Source organism: Penicillium antarcticum, assembly GCF_028974205.1.
Source record: "Penicillium antarcticum strain IBT 31339 chromosome Unknown utg000008l_segment0_segment0, whole genome shotgun sequence".
NCBI classification, from domain to species: Eukaryota; Fungi; Ascomycota; class Eurotiomycetes; order Eurotiales; family Aspergillaceae; genus Penicillium; species Penicillium antarcticum.
In genome coordinates, this window is record NW_026695306.1 from 728,898 (window position 1) to 744,658 (window position 15,761).

Sequence of the window (15,761 nt, forward strand, 5' to 3'; positions counted from 1 at the left end):
TGATGAACGCGATGCAACCGTCAATGGCCAAGTAAGGCAAAAACAATGCACATACATGATACTCGCTTCGAATTTCCAATAAACTGTTCAGTAGCATTTAGTATACATTTATGACAAGATCTACGAAGGACAATATAATACGATAATCCATACGGAGTACATTGAAAACTAAAGGAGTTGCATCTTTTTTTGTTTTGACATCCGCCTCCCATTATGTACATCAACAGAACCCGCCCACGCGCATGATCTCATTAAAATAGATATGGCATGATTTCCTTGTCCACAAATTGCTAAAAACCAGCAGAGAGAAAAGAATAATTGGAAAAGAACAAATGTGTGGTCAACAACGCAAGGAAGCGGGAATGATGTGATGAAACCTCAATATGTTGCAATAAAACGGGGATAGCTTAGAACAGGTTGAAAGAATAAGAAAAAGAGGGAGAAGACTAAAAGGGGTAATTTCTTGCAAAAAAAGGCCGATATCGCAGGCTTCCACCATCTAGGTTTCTGAATGTATCGATCATCGGGAGACGAAAGGAAGGATATTGCGAGGGCAATGAGCGCCAACGGGGAAAGGCAAGCCGGCAACGGCAACAGAAGAGAAGATAACGCAGAAAACGACTCCGGTTCTATGCAACGAGGCGGAAAGGGTGGTATCGGCAGAAGGGGGTGAAGGGAGGATGAGGGGAGGTATTTAGGGCATAGCGACGTGATTGAAGGGGAGAAATTACATGATGATTGCGGGAACTAGAAACAAGGTTAATTCAGGTCTAAATATATCCCAAAGCCAAGACTTACCATCAATGTTCTGCTTGATGCTCTTGTGGGGCAGAACCGAGCCACCGTTGACATAGATCTCGTCGGCGATGGTAACATCGTCTCCGAGAACGGTGACGTTCTCAAGACGAGCCCAGCGGCCAACGGAGCTGTTCCAGCCAACAATGGTGGACTTGATCCAGGCATGATCCTTGACCTTGCAGTTCTCCATCACAACACAGCGCTGCAGACGGACACCATCGCCGATCACGACGTTAGGACCAATGACAACGTTAGGGCCGATGCGACAGTTCTTGCCGATCTTGGCAGAGGGGTCGACCATGACATTGCCACCGTGCACGTAGGACTCGGAATGCGGGGCAAGAAGCTTGGGGTTGCGCTTAGCCAGGGAGGTGAGGTACAGGCAGGTACCGGTGAGGAAGTCCTTGGGCTGACCAACATCCATCCAGAAGCCTTCGAGATCGAAAGAGTGGAGCTGGCCCTCCTTACAGATGGCGGGGAAGGTCTCCTGCTCGATGGAGGTAGGACGCAGCTCAATGCGCTTCAGGACACTGGGGTTGAGAATGTAGATTCCAGCATTGATACGGTTGCCAACGAATTCGACGGGCTTCTCGACGAAACGGTCGATGCGGGAGGCGTGGTTGGGCTTGTGAACAACAACACCGTACTTGGAGGGCTCGTCAACCTTGGTGACGACAATGGTACCTTCATCGCCGTGCTTCTTGTGGAAATCGGCGAGGTCCTTGAAAGGGTAGTCGCAAATGACATCGGAGTTCAACACGAAGAAAGGCGAGTCGTCCTTGCCCAGGATCTTCTCCGCCAGCTTGAGCGGGCCAGCCGTACCCAGCGGTTCGGACTCCACAGAGAACTCAATGTTCACACCGTATTCCTCCTCATATTTCTTGAGAGCCGCAACCATAACATCGGGGCGGTAGTTGACAGCAAGCACAATATCGGTGACACCAGCAGCAGCCAAGCTCTCGACTTGGTGCAGGATCATAGGACGGTTTCCGAACTCAACAAGGGGCTTAGGCAGAGTGAGAGTCTAGATTATAGCATTAGCATTATAGACCAGATCAAAAGTCATAACTTTTCCGACCGGAGGGGAGGTCAATGGGATGGGAGATCGACGACTTACCAGAGGACGCAGACGGGTCCCGAACCCTCCAACAAGAATGAGAGCTATTGAGAGTCAGTGCTGAGCGTGGGGAAGCATTGTATAGAGCCATACCCTTCATATTGATTTGGTAGTGAAGATGAAATTAGAAAGATAGGTGGAGGCAATGCAAAAGGAGAGACTCAGTATTTAGGGAACACCTGGCCGTTGATGGATTTATTTTCGTCCAAGTGGGGGCACGTGAGCGGTGATTGGAGGGGCTCTGTTTGCGGGAAAAGGGGCAGTCCGTACGGAGTATAGATGTGTACGGCTTCACGTTTTATGCTGAATTCGGGTCTACATTCTTCAATTATGAAATTTCTTGCACTTGTTTGATATTTATTTCAGTAATGTATTCATTGTCTGTTGCATGTTGCATGTTGCATGTGTGAGGAATTCCGCGTGCAGCATGTATAGATCTCCTGAGGTCTCAGCCTTTAGCTCAGCCTCGGGCTACACATCCAATCTTATTGCGTGGCTAGCACCGGACCCCAAACCAGATTCATTCCAACAGGTCATGAGGTATCGCCCCTGAGGTGGAGTCTCCCGTCCTGATACATATCCAAGTGAGTTACGAGTACATGTATAACACTATTGAACATAACTTGCAAGTTAGATGCCTGTCCAAGTGAGCCCTCAATTAGACACAGTAATATAATAATCTACTACAAAAATGAATATAAAGATGAATACAAAGAGTCAATTACTGTGTGTCCGGAGGCAGTCGCCCACGTGTTCCAAGCATTCCACCGCCTGCCGCATCCGTCACGAATCGAAGCATCCACTCTCGTACTCTGCGAGTCTTTTGTAGTGCAGCATCCTGAACGTTACTCTGGATGCTCTCATAGAATCCTACTGCATCCGTCACATCAACTGCTTCGCGGTGTAAGAGCTCAACAGTAGTCACCCCTCGCAGACTTTGTCCGTACACCTGGCTTTGGAATGTGCTCAGTCCAACATGACGCAGTAGGACAATATCGCGGGGACGAAGGCCTGCCAGTGATCGAGCCAGCTCTGTTTCACTGTTGGCATTGGTGGATGAGTTACCAGGTTTGATCCAAAAGTTGACTCCAAATCCAGTCCTTGTCTCATCGGCAACGACGAGCTCGATAATGTCCAATTCGATTTTCCATTGCCGTGTAACCACGCGGCGTGGGGGATGAGCAGCCAGGACCCCCACGGTCAGGTTCACAGTCATGGTTTGTGGTGCAATGGACTGGATGTACTTCGCCGTAGGAAGGTCGTGCAGATCGCGGAGGGGTCCAGGGATGTGAAGTATGCGTGGTGACCTCGGGACTTCGTTGTCATACGTAGACGTAGTCACACTGTCCTCCCCCAAACTGCTCTCTTGCGTCGAGTCTGCTATCTCTAACTCTGAAGCAGACACCTCGGAGGTTTCATGGACCAGAAAAGAATGCCGGTAGAATTTCGAGAGATCGGAATCTGGTGCAACATCCAGCTGATCGGAGACGAGAAATAACGGGTTCACATGCTCCTGGTAGGGAACATTGAGATCGTGGATTGATGGCAGTGCTCTCCATTTGGCCCGGTAAGATTCCTCTACAGTTAACCGACGATATGGATGAGTTTCCTCGAAGGGGTGTATAGCGTTGTTGAGAAGGTCGTCGTTGTCCCAATTTAGACTGCTTGAAAGAGGGGATCCCACCAAGAAGATATTTCTTTTAGTCATTGTAGGAAATCATGAGGTCCTCCAAAATGGGCCAAGATGAGGTGAAGAATGAGATGTCAAAGTAGGGTGAAAACTGTGTATAATGGGTACACTGGCTTCATGTCCAACACTTTTATGGCACTGTGTAAGTGTAGCTGATACAAGGCAATGGAGAAGTCTTGAATAAACTCATAGAGGAAATAGTTCATAGCTTTGTTCAGGCAAGGGCAACCCAAAGATAGGATATGATCACATAGTGAGACAAAGAGGTCAAGAAACGTCAAGTTTGGATTTTTGAACCACGGACTGAGCTCATCTATAGCGTCTCTTGGGAAGTCAACTGTCTGTCACGTCTTCTTCTCTCAATCCTTGGGTGATAATAACTTGCAAGCTAGAGACGAGAACTAGCATCTTCACAACTCTTTCGAAGCTATATCAAAAATGACGTGGTTGGTCGAGGGTTATATCGGACCGCCACGTGATCACTACGGAGTCCGATTGGGGCACTGTGGCAATGGCCTTTCGCCGCATCAAACATCACATCCACTCTTTCGTCAGCGATGGCATGCTCTTTTATTAGAGTCTAACGGATATCGACTTTCTACATTTGACTCAGGGGAGCAGACCCTCATCTTCGCACGCGGCCGAGTGCCGCTGTACATCGGACAGTCATGGCTTTCCAAGCCCCAATTCCCGTAAGTGCTATCACGTCCTTTGCGAATATCCCACTAACGACAGCTATTCTCTTCCAGAATATTACAGCTGTGACAACGGAGCTCTGGCCTTCGATGTCTAATTTCCTAGCCGCTCCCTTCAGACAGACCGGGCGAACTCCGACAGCTCACGTCAGCGAGCCTCTCCAGCGGAGTTCTGCTGGACAACAGAATGTGGTGGTACGGCATACTCCTAACACGTGTGAATGTTCCGGATACTAATGAAGATAGACCTCTCAGCGTGTTCCGCTGCCAGATTGCCTGGAAACCGCTTCCATTGACACGTTGAGAGCAGAGGTCATTAGCCGGCCCGCGCAACGTGCATGGTCATCATTGTTGAGCACAAGTATGTCGACCTACTCTGTCAGAACGTGTTGGAAGTATCAATCTAACCCGGATTTGCCTTAGACAGCCCAATCCGAACCGTATCCTTTGCGCCAACTCATACTCTCCCCGGTGCTCGTTCCTATTCGACTCTGTCCCCCTTCCGTCTCAACTCTCTACGACCTGCCCCGAGGCTCAATGGTGTCTCCAAGCTCCAGCAGCAACGATTCCTGTTTGGAGGATCTGGAGGATCCTCGCACTATATGCTAGCCCAGAAGGAAAAGATCGCGAACAATAGTCCCAGCAACACCAGTGCCCAAAATGCTTTTTACCAGGCTCTCCTCCGTGCCAACATGCCCGCAATTGTTCTCGAGCGACACCGAAGTGGATACTATGCTAGCGATGGCGCAACCGATGCGTTGCTCCAGCAGGCTCAAGCGCGCATCGGTGGCGACGGAGCTTTCGCCGGACAACACGGAAACCTTAGCCCAGAACAGCTTCAGGCGGTTGGCCAAGCAGTCGCCGCTCGGAGTACTGGCAGTCAAATTGGAATGTCAACTCGGCAAAATGGCACCGGTGCTAAGGAGGCTCCTCTCTACGTTGTGGTTGACGAGTCTCTGGGAAGCACTGTGTTCCGCTGGGTCAAGTTTTTGCTCATCTTCGGTTTCTTCACTTATATCTCTCTGGTCACGGTCACTATCTTGGTTGAAACTACTGGTGTTTTGAAGAACGTCCGCGGCGCTCAAGACAAGGAAGCTCAGCCTCAACAGCAAACCGCCCGCTTCACTGATGTGCACGGTTGTGACGAGGCTAAGGACGAACTGCAAGAGCTCGTGGAATTCCTCATCAACCCGGAACGTTTCTCCTCCCTCGGTGGTAAGCTTCCCAAGGGTGTTCTCCTGGTCGGCCCTCCTGGTACTGGTAAGACCCTGCTTGCACGTGCTGTTGCTGGTGAAGCAGGTGTTCCGTTCTTCTACATGTCTGGATCTGAATTCGACGAAGTCTACGTCGGTGTCGGTGCGAAGCGAGTCCGTGATCTATTTGCTCAGGCTCGTGGCAAGTCTCCCGCTATCATCTTCATCGATGAACTGGATGCGATAGGTGCCAAGCGAAACGAGCGCGATGCTGCCTACGTGAAGCAGACGCTCAATCAGCTTCTCACTGAACTTGACGGTTTCTCTCAGAGCAGTGGTGTTATCATCATTGGTGCGACCAACTACCCACAGCTGCTGGACAAGGCCTTGACTCGCCCTGGTCGATTTGATCGTAAGGTCGTTGTCGATCTGCCCGACGTCCGTGGCCGTATGGACATTCTGAGACACCACATGAAGGAGATTCAATTCGGTAACGATGTCGACATTGGTGTTATTGCGCGTGGTACTCCCGGCTTCTCTGGTGCTGACCTTGAGAACCTGGTAAATCAGGCCGCGATCCACGCCAGTCGTGACCGCAAGAGCAAGGTTGGCTCATTTGACTTTGATTACGCCAAGGACAAGATCATGATGGGTGCTGAGGCTCGCAGCCGTATCATCCAAGACAAGGACAAACTCTTGACTGCTTACCACGAGGCTGGTCACGCCTTGGTTGCTCACTTCACATCTTCTTCTACCCCACTCTATAAGATAACCATTGTTCCCCGTGGTATGGCTCTGGGTATCACCCACTTCCTGCCGGAGATGGACACAGTCTCCAGGAACTACACGGAATACTTGGCAGATATTGCCGTCTCGATGGGCGGCAAGGCTGCTGAGGAATTGGTTTTCGGTCACGACAATGTCACCAGTGGTATCTCAGCTGTAAGTCACAGCATCTCACCAATTATATCGTCAATACTAACACCTTCTAGGATATCCAAAGCGCCACCGAGACAGCGTTCACGCTCATCACCCGATTCGGATACTCCAAGAAACTAGGCAATGTTGACCTCTCAACCAACTACGACAGCCTGTCATCCGAAACCAAGCAAGAAATTGAGGGCGAAGTGCGCCGACTCGTAGAGGAAGCCCGTGACCGCGCAACCACCATCCTAACCGAGAAGCGCAACGAGCTCGAGCTCCTTACCAAGGCGCTGATCGAGTACGAGACGCTCACGAAGGAGGAGATGGAACAAGTGCTGAAAGGAGAGAAGATCAAGAAGCTAGCGTCATCGCCACGGGCTCCAGTCAAGCTTCCCGATGCCTTGCAGTCGACCAATATCAACCCATCTGCGGCCACAGGTCCCCCAACTGCCACCGAATAAGCCTTCTGTCTTTCTACTCTCTATTCCCTTCTCCTCTCCGGGATTGTTTGATTATGTCTTCTTGTTTTCTTGCTGGCTCTACGAAAACCACCTATGCTTTGTGTCTCTATCGTGCATCCCCGGATCGTTCGGGCGTCTTTATTGAAAATACCATTTTTCCTTGGTTCTCTCTTCTATATCTTGTTCCTCAATCTGACGTCTTCTGGTTGGTTTGGGTTTATCTTGCTGTCTTGCGGGTAATATCATTCTGGCTTGAACGGATCTGTGCTGTACATATTCTGTACGTGTATGTCATACTATTATTGATTGTACTGGTCGATGTAGCTGTAGGACTATTTCTCCACAGTATACACTCTCTCATCTCCCGAACCCCATCATAAGACGTTTCTTCTTTTCTCTCACTACCAGCACTCATTCCCCAGTGCGACGCTTGAGAATTGGCTTCGGCACTTCTTTGCGCCGCGTCCATCCATGCCACAACTACCAAGGTGACCGCAAAATCGCCAAGTCGAGTCGAGAGTACGTCGCCTTCTGTTGCGAGACAGATTGGACGAATCCTCGACTTCATACTAAGGAGAATGACAATTTGTGATTATGGTGGTGTACAAGGTGGATCTGTGGGCATCTTAAGACCACAGCAGTCCTTAAAGTGGCAAGACAAGGTAGACAAGATGGTGATATGCACGGCAAACTTGACAAATCGACATGGGGAACATAGAGAAAGAATATGCACAAGCACGGCAGATCGGGGCCTAAGGAAGCTGGACAGCATGAACAAGGGGTATTTTCTACAGACGGTGGCTGAAAACGAGCCAGTGGACAGAGAATCTGCATAGTCACTAATAAAGCAATCATTAAAGACCAATAATATAAACAAACGTAAACTAAGTACATTACCAATCCAAAAGAACTAACTGGCCTGACTCGGGAATCCATCATCCGCGGCACGCGCGGGCCCCGAGACCCTTCACGTCTTGGCTTATTGCAAGGCTCGCGTCGAAAAGCACATGAATATAAAGGGACTATCAGCTCAAGGAGCAACAAAATGGAATTCAAATCACTTCAAAAACCCCCCTTATCACGACGAAAAAACCAAAAGACCCAAATATGGATTCAATCCCGATATCCCATATCTACTATCCACCTGGGATATCCCTACCGCATTACACACCCAATGAAAGCAGCGTGCTGTCACTAATCACTCGATTTGGTCTGCAATGGTTATTCGTTCTCTGCGCCTCATTCTTCTTCATTGGTCGTCTACGGCCGACTGTGTGCTTGTCGGATCGGATTGCGTTTACTTGGATGTGTTTGAGTATGTATATATTCTTGTCTTGATTATTACTATTTCCTCTATTCTGTTCCCTGTTACCATGATGAAAACATGAATAGCCAAGGAATAACAAAAACACCATCTAATATCAACTATCAACAGCGGGATTCATCCACCTCTTCTTCGAGGCCCACTTCGTCATAAACCACAAATCACTGGCTGGCGGCCAATCCCTCTTCTCGCAATTATGGAAGGAATACTCGCTTTCTGATTCGCGCTATTTGACTTCGGATGCTTTTTTGATTTCTATGGAGGCTGTTACGGCGGTATGTACACAAGCATCTACATGGAATCTGCATCGAAAGATGACCGCGTGCTTGATCTTAGTTTTGATCTTGATCTTTCTTCATTCCTGTGAGCCACATTCTAACGGTATGTTTCTCTTCTACACAGTTCGCATGGGGTCCTCTAGCATTTATAATAGCATACTGCATCGCCGTCCAACATCCAATCCGACATGCTTTGCAGATTATCATCTCGACTGGTCAGGTTTACGGTGACGTGCTTTACTATGCTACCAGCCTGCTGGATGAATCGTATTGTCGGCCTGAGGGGTATTACTTCTGGTTTTATTATTTCTTTTTTAATTTTATTTGGATGGTTGTTGGTTGTTGTGAGTATTGCTCAGATCATTCTATGGAATGGTTCCAAGGTTATTTTGGGTGAGTGTTAACTGACGTGTTTTAGATTATGTTAAGGATAGTGTTGTTGAGATTTGGGGTGGGTTTGAGAGGCTTCAGAACCTTGAGCTTGAGAGGAAGAGGAAGGAGTGAATTTACAATGGGTTTGTTGGGATGGGAGGGTTGTATACTATGCAGGGTTAGAGATGCTGGAATGTGGATCGAGACCTGGATGACTACAGTCAGTGAAGCATACGGTCAGCAATCTTTGTGAAGCATTGCGCAATAATCTATTGCTATCAGACTTTATGTGTACTATAGTTGCTATGGTAATAAAGTGACATTGCCAAATATAAATGGACTCGATTACAAAATCAGGGTGGTGGGATATATATGTGCACAGTCGACATGACACAGGGTCAACTATCGGTTCTTCAATACTGAAGAGAGAAAACAAAACAAATCTCATCAGAGATAGCAAGCAACATACCCTGTCCTACCCCACCATAAAATCCCTACCAAGCAATCCCCATATCCATCCATATCAACCAAACCACAGGCCCCAAACCCAAAATAGAAACAACCCTAAACGAACCACGGACCGAGAAGCCCAGTCCCAAACTCTAGAGATGACTTCATCGCATCCTCAGGCACTGCTGAAGTCATAGTTCGAGCACGAAGCATGATCCTACGGGCGTTGCTGTAATAACCTTGATTGGGTTACCCCACTGGTATGATGTCATTTATTGATTTGATTTTGGATCTTGACTGGGATTGAATTGTGATGCCTTATTTCTTGTTTTGCGATTTGGATTATAGAGATGTACTCTGTACTCTGTAGCGTATATGTAATGGTTGTGTTGTTTAGTGGGTAGTTGATGAGGTTGAGTTAGAGTTTGGGTTGGAGGGGTATGTGCTTTGTATTTGGGGTTTGGTGGTAGGGTATGTTTCATTGTCTCGAGAACGATTGTCACGGTGTTTATATAGAGATGATATTAAATGATAGAGATGTTAGAGATGATTTGAAATGTTTTTGGCTTCATTTTCCCACAGAACGGTAGGTATATACACATGCTAAGCCAACAACATCTTCCAAAGGAAGAGTAGTCAACAGCGTAATGAAAAAGAAAGATGAAAAAAAAAAAAATGAAATAAGATTTCCAGCTCAGCCCCTCATATCCACGCTGGAAAGAAAAGACGACTCCCATCATAATTCATGAAATGAAGGGGAGGAAGGGGTAGGGGTAGGGCGGTGCACTGGCGTGATGAACTCACGCCTATTAGGACGGACTTTCTAATCAGGGAGGCTCTCTAATATATGTATATAAAAAAAGGGAAACGTGGGGTTTGTGTCCAGATCCCCTCTCCCCGAAAAATGGATAATCATTATCCGGGTTTGTCAAAGAAAGAATATGCGCGGTTGTCCGGTGGTATGGTATGGTTCTGGTCTTGATGAAAACGCCCCTCTTTCTCAATTCTCCCTCTCGCTTCTCTCACGTAGAGTCGTATGCTGGCATGCGAAGCACGAACTCGGTTCCGGTGTCGATGACAGGCCGGTTGGCGGCGTCATCTCAATGAATATTTGTAGAAATGTGGTTTATTCGTCGTCATCTTCATCGTGTTCCATACGGTCCTCGTCGTTCATCCAGCCGCGGGACATTTCGACCGCCTTGGACCACTTTTTATACATGCGCCCGCTGGCTTTGGGTGTCATCTGGGGTGTGAAGGATGCCCGGTTTGCGCGGTTCATGTGCTTGAGCTCGGAGAAGTCTTTCCAAATGTCGACGGCGAAGCCTGCGGCGATGGCGGCTCCGAGGGCAGTGGTTTCGTGCATTGAGGGGCGCTCAACGGGAATTTGAATGATATCGGCTTGAGTCTAAGCAGAACAGGGTTAGCGATATTAAATCTAATTGTTGGCGAGATTGTATACGTACCTGCATGCAAACGTCGGAATTACTCATACCGCCATCTACGGCCAATTCCGTCAGACTCTTGCCACTGTCCATTGCCATAGCATCGAGGATGGCCTTTGTTTGGAAACAGGCTGCTTCCATGGTAGCACGGGCAATGTGTCCTTTTTGTGTGTGGGCAGTGATACCCCCTAGACAAAGTTAGTGGAAAATATTGTAATCACGACCGAGGACAACTTACAGATAGTTCCTTGGGCATCATCGATCCAGTAAGGAGCAAAGAGACCACTGAAAGCGGTAACGAAAATGCAACCTCCGTTATCCGGTACGCTGGCAGCCAAATCACTGACCTTCCGCGAGTCACGGAAGAAACCGAGGTTGTTCATTAGGAAGGACACACCGCTACCCGCCACCGCTACACTGCCTTCCAATGCATAGACAGGTTTGCGATCTCGACCCAGTTGGAAACCGACAGTGCCCAACAGGCCGTGTTTCGAAATCACAGGCTTATCACCCACGTTGTAGAGAAGGAAGCAACCTGTGCCGTATGTGTTCTTGGCCATTCCAGGCGTGAATGCACAGTGACCGACCAACGCTGAAGCTTGGTCACCCAGACAACTGGTGATGCGGACACCATCCAACGGCCCCTCAACGATCCGACCAAAGCCCTCGGGGTCAGCCGAGGGAAGAATTTCTGGGAGACGGATCTTAGTCTTGTCAATGTCGAAGAATTTTAACAACCGATCGTCATATTTGAGGGTTTCAAGGTTCATGAACATGGTCCGCGAGGCATTGGTCACATCAGTAACCAGACGCTTGTTCTGGGGACCACCGTTGAGATTGTAAATGAGCCAGGAGTCGACGGTTCCGAATGCAGCCCGACCGTCGTCATATGCGGACTTGACGTCGGGGAGATGGTCGAGCATCCATCGTAGTGTGACCGAGGAGGGGTATGTAGAGAGAGGGAGACCGCAAATGTTGGCAAGCTCGTCCGCGCCGGGCTTTGCCTTGAGTTCACGGACCAGGTTGACAGTGCGGGTGTCGGTCCACGTGATAGCGTTGTGCAAGGGTTCGCCTGTTTCCCAGTCCCAAACCAATGCAGTCTCTCGTTGACTGGTGATGCCAACTGCTTCGATGTCGGATGCGTCGTGGCCAGCAGCAAGGAAGGACTTCATGGCTTCTTCCATACAAATGTAGACCGATTCAACCAATTCGTAAGGGTCTTGTTCGTGCCATCTGTGGGGTGCGGGGCAAGTCAATCCTGGGGTCTGAGAGTTGCGAAGGAAGTCTCAACACCTACCCTGGGTGCTCGTGAATCTGACGGAACTCGGTTTGATACTTGGCGACCGGCACGCCTGTGCAGTCGAAGATGATGAATCGAGTACTCGTCGTACCCTGATCAATGGTACCAATAAACCGGTTCTTCAGATCACCAGGAATCTTATCCTCATTCTGCAACAGAGAACGGTCTCCATCGTCCTGCTGCTTTGGTCGGTAGTCGAGACTGGAACGTCGATGGTGCCCTTCTTGGGGAAGCTGTGCTTCAGAAAGCTCGAAATCTCCCGCGGGCTCAGAGTCCCCGTCAACGCTATCGTAGTCCAGTTCGAAAGGGTTCCGCATGATGGATGTGAAATTAAGACAAGGGAGAAAAGGCGAGCAAGTTTACGCCAGGGATTTTAAGGGAGGGGAAGAGAACTACGAGGTGGCGGTGATATATGGGGGGGGGGGACCACAGCGTTGGCAGAAAAGTGGACCGTGACGTACCGGTGACCGGGCAACTTTGGGTGTGGTTTGGCGGTCACCAAGTGGCGTATGGGAGTAGAGTTAGAGGGAGAGGTGGTGTAGTTGTAGAGATGAAGAATGAAAGAAAAGAAGATATAGAAAAAGGGAGAAAGAGGGAGCTCTCCCACTTATCCAAAGGGGTGGGCCTAAGGAGGGGAGCCACAAATCCGGTTCGGGGTTTTTTTCTGATCAGAAGACCTCGTCACTCCCCACTCTATACTTCTCCAGCTATACATATAATCAATCAACTTACCCCTTGATGATTCCCCTATTGCTGGACTTTATATATGCTTATATTTTGCTATACCTACACTATAGACTACTCGCCAGACTACTCCAGCTATAAGTTACTCCATACTCCATACCTCCACTCGTAGATCGAACACATGACACGATCCATTTTTCCTAGTTCTAGAACCCCCTTATTTTAGCCCTGAGATATTACTTCCGATTTATGGAGAAATGCTGGAAAAATTAATTATTGATTTTTAGAGTAAGCCTACTGTAAGTCTAGGTCCCAGTCCCTAGATTCTCGGATTCTAGTCGAGGCCAAGAACACCCCCCTGGGGAAGAACCCCTCGGTAGGGTTGACTGAGCATAACACGGGCAGTACTACATGTACTGTATGTATAGCATTGGCAATATTGTGTATTCCAAGACCTTGGCCACTTATTTGATGACGTTTCCATCCCCCAGCCCGTACCAGGTTCCCCAGTCTGGAGAACCGGTCTTGCCAATGATTCATTGCCCTATAAGAAGCCACAACGCTCTAACGCGTGGAGGGGATCTGTCTGCCAGGGACAGGGACGTGCGAGCTCAGTAGATCACGCGAAGACGCAACAACCCCCACTCGGCAAAAAAGGAATTCCACTGGAAAAATAAAAGAAGGGAAAAAGAATGGAAATGGTTGATTTCAAATGGGAGTTCGTCGATCTATTCCTGCGCTGCTGGTTCTGTACCATGCAGGTTTTCTCGCTTTACCTTCCCGAAGTAGATATCTATCTCTGCTGTACTTATACCTACAGTATACTGGACTATGTTGGACTGGACTGAAGAATGTCTTTGGTCAAAAGTACTCTTTTCTGATTTGTGTCTGTATCCAGGGATGTACTAGTGTCTCCATAGTCAATCTCTAGTTGGGATATTTTCGGCACCCCGTGATCCCCGGGCCTCCAGGCCGTTATTCTGATTTTTTTTTTCTTTCCCTCTCCCTTGCCTGGGGGAAAGTCGGAGACCCGACGCCGATCTGCGGCAACCCGGTCTCTTGTGACCTGGTCGATCATTAACTCTCCCCTTTTCAGGTACTCCTGCAGATGTGAGATTGGGTGCCAAGCACGTGTTACTCTAGGGTCTGTGAATATACTTTCCACCTACAACATTCCAAGATTACCTTTATATCTTATCTCGGGTCTCAAACGTAGACTCAAAAAAACATTGCGACTTGGTCTCCAGCTATGGACACTCCAATTAACAAAAGAAAAATTTCAGTGGCCGCCCTAGTGCGTTCTGCGTATATTCTACAGGAAATCACGGGTAATGCAAACAGAGGTTCTGTCTCGGGGAATCGAGCCCCCCTTCACCTTGTCAAAAGGCAATTTAGTCGGTCTCCTCGATCTCACCGCGGCGGCGAGCGTCAGCCTCCTCCTTCTCCTTCTTCTGGAGGAAGATCAGAGCGTTGATCTTGTCCTTGATGGTGTGCTCGGAAACAATGGTCTGCTGGATCTGCTCACGGCCGATCAAGGTGGCGACAATGCTGGCACCGACCACAAAGGTCAGGACGAAGCGGTACATGCCGTACCAGTGGGGAGCACGGCCGGCAGCGGCGGCACGGGCGTCGTTGTAGTACAGGAAGGTGAAGGCGAGGAACTGGCTGATCAGGGCGTACTCAACGGGGAACAGCAGCGTAGGCCAGGCCACAGCGGGGGCGATGACACCGGCAGCGTAGCGGCGGTAGCCGAACTTGCCGCCGTAGCCAGCCCACTCGAGACCCCAGTGGATGGCACCGAGGAAGGAGAGGATCTAACCACAGCGGGTGATTAGCAAATATGCAAACTTAGAGGGGCTAGACTCAAGGTCGTAGTTGGACTTACAACGGCACCGTATCCAACCTGAATGGGCTCAAGCATGTGGAGCATCAGCTCAGCAGACTGGCCGGAGAAGATGAGACCGTCACCATGAGCAGCAGCGCGGTTGATCTCGTAAGAGAGGTAGACGGTCTGCAGGGAGGTGGCCAGGTAGGGGACCACACCGGCCATACCAAGGTAGAGAGCCTCCTTGGGGACGTGGCTCAGGCTGAAGGTCTCGCCGATGACTTTCTATACTGGGAGTCAGTATCCATAAATCCAATGGTCGTCGCTTGACATGAATTCAAAGGTACGTACAGCCTCGGAACGCATACCCGCCATCACATCGATGTCATCCTCATCCTTGCCCTGTCATACGATTAGCCATTGAACCCCGCTGTGAATCACAATTCATAACCGGATTCTTACGTGGGCGGAGGAAGAAGAGAAGCGAACGAGAGCGGTGGTAACGGGCTTGTGAGCAGCAAGCGCGAAGCTCGGCGCGGAAGGACGGATCGCATTGCGGGCAGACGAGGTCATCTGAGCCTTGCAGATCTGGTTGCCCAGAGAAGAGCGAGCCACAGAGGCATTGGAGCTCGAGAGGGCGCGGAGCGCAGAGCGGGCAGCGAAGTTGCGGTACAGCATGGCGGGGATACAGCTTTTCGTGGTCGTCGGGTTAGCAAGATCGGAGCAAGAAAAGCCTCGGGTCCGGCCGGATTGCAGAGTCAACTCACCCAATTGGACTTGTAAAAAGCTGGCAAGAGGTTTTGAGAGTGGAGATGAGGGTATACACCCGGAAAATGACTTGGTCTCAAAGTCGAGGGCGTAGGTTTTCCGGGAGGGAGCAAATAAGAATATCCAGAAATGAAGTGACCGAGTGATGAGGTGTGGTCTGCTTTCGGGCGGACCGTAGCGACCCGAACTGCAAAGATAATGGCCTGAGGCGGAAGTTCCTAAGAGCTCCGTGCACTGGCACGTGATGTCCCAGCACGGGGGGCTGCGCCCTAGCTGACTCAGCAGAAGTTGGCAGGGAACTACGTCACCTTTGGGGTAAACAAGTGTATCCATTACAGTACAGAGAGAGGTACGAGCAGGGGTTCTTTTGCTGCGAAGCGTATGTTCTAGGCAGCTTTAACGCTATAATAATTACTGTAGTCTTGGCCCCCTACTGGTAA

At 49.4% G+C, this 15,761-nt stretch overlaps 6 protein-coding genes across 6 annotated transcripts; 2 read left to right on the forward strand and 4 right to left on the reverse strand.

Annotated features, from left to right (window-relative positions):
- Positions 1-727: 727 nt before the first annotated feature.
- On the reverse strand, positions 728-2,015 carry N7508_007807 (mannose-1-phosphate guanyltransferase; the record flags this gene model as incomplete). Its single annotated transcript, XM_058465871.1, has 4 exons — positions 728-747; positions 799-1,822; positions 1,916-1,959; positions 2,009-2,015. 4 exons carry the CDS (start codon positions 2,013-2,015, stop codon positions 728-730), a joined length of 1,095 nt encoding a protein of 364 aa, XP_058317199.1.
- Positions 2,016-2,636: 621 nt separating this feature from the next.
- N7508_007808 (uncharacterized protein) lies at positions 2,637-3,623 on the reverse strand (the record flags this gene model as incomplete). Its single annotated transcript, XM_058465872.1, has 1 exon — positions 2,637-3,623. The coding sequence occupies one exon, from the start codon at positions 3,621-3,623 to the stop codon at positions 2,637-2,639; it is 987 nt and encodes a 328-aa protein (XP_058317200.1).
- A 650-nt stretch (positions 3,624-4,273) lies between these two features.
- Positions 4,274-6,878, forward strand: N7508_007809 (i-AAA protease YME1; the record flags this gene model as incomplete). The annotated part of the gene is made up of 5 exons (XM_058465873.1): positions 4,274-4,297; positions 4,355-4,495; positions 4,547-4,661; positions 4,724-6,435; positions 6,486-6,878. 5 exons carry the CDS (start codon positions 4,274-4,276, stop codon positions 6,876-6,878), a joined length of 2,385 nt encoding a protein of 794 aa, XP_058317201.1.
- Positions 6,879-7,985: 1,107 nt separating this feature from the next.
- Positions 7,986-8,984, forward strand: N7508_007810 (EXPERA domain-containing protein; the record flags this gene model as incomplete). Its single annotated transcript, XM_058465874.1, has 4 exons — positions 7,986-8,193; positions 8,314-8,477; positions 8,605-8,824; positions 8,899-8,984. The coding sequence occupies 4 exons, from the start codon at positions 7,986-7,988 to the stop codon at positions 8,982-8,984; spliced, it is 678 nt and encodes a 225-aa protein (XP_058317202.1).
- A 1,444-nt stretch (positions 8,985-10,428) lies between these two features.
- N7508_007811 (glycerol kinase) lies at positions 10,429-12,361 on the reverse strand (the record flags this gene model as incomplete). The annotated part of the gene is made up of 4 exons (XM_058465875.1): positions 10,429-10,707; positions 10,766-10,932; positions 10,983-11,977; positions 12,042-12,361. 4 exons carry the CDS (start codon positions 12,359-12,361, stop codon positions 10,429-10,431), a joined length of 1,761 nt encoding a protein of 586 aa, XP_058317203.1.
- A 1,758-nt stretch (positions 12,362-14,119) lies between these two features.
- Positions 14,120-15,231, reverse strand: N7508_007812 (DUF3429 domain-containing protein; the record flags this gene model as incomplete). Its single annotated transcript, XM_058465876.1, has 4 exons — positions 14,120-14,542; positions 14,614-14,838; positions 14,905-14,955; positions 15,016-15,231. 4 exons carry the CDS (start codon positions 15,229-15,231, stop codon positions 14,120-14,122), a joined length of 915 nt encoding a protein of 304 aa, XP_058317204.1.
- Between the last annotated feature and the right edge of the window lie 530 nt (positions 15,232-15,761).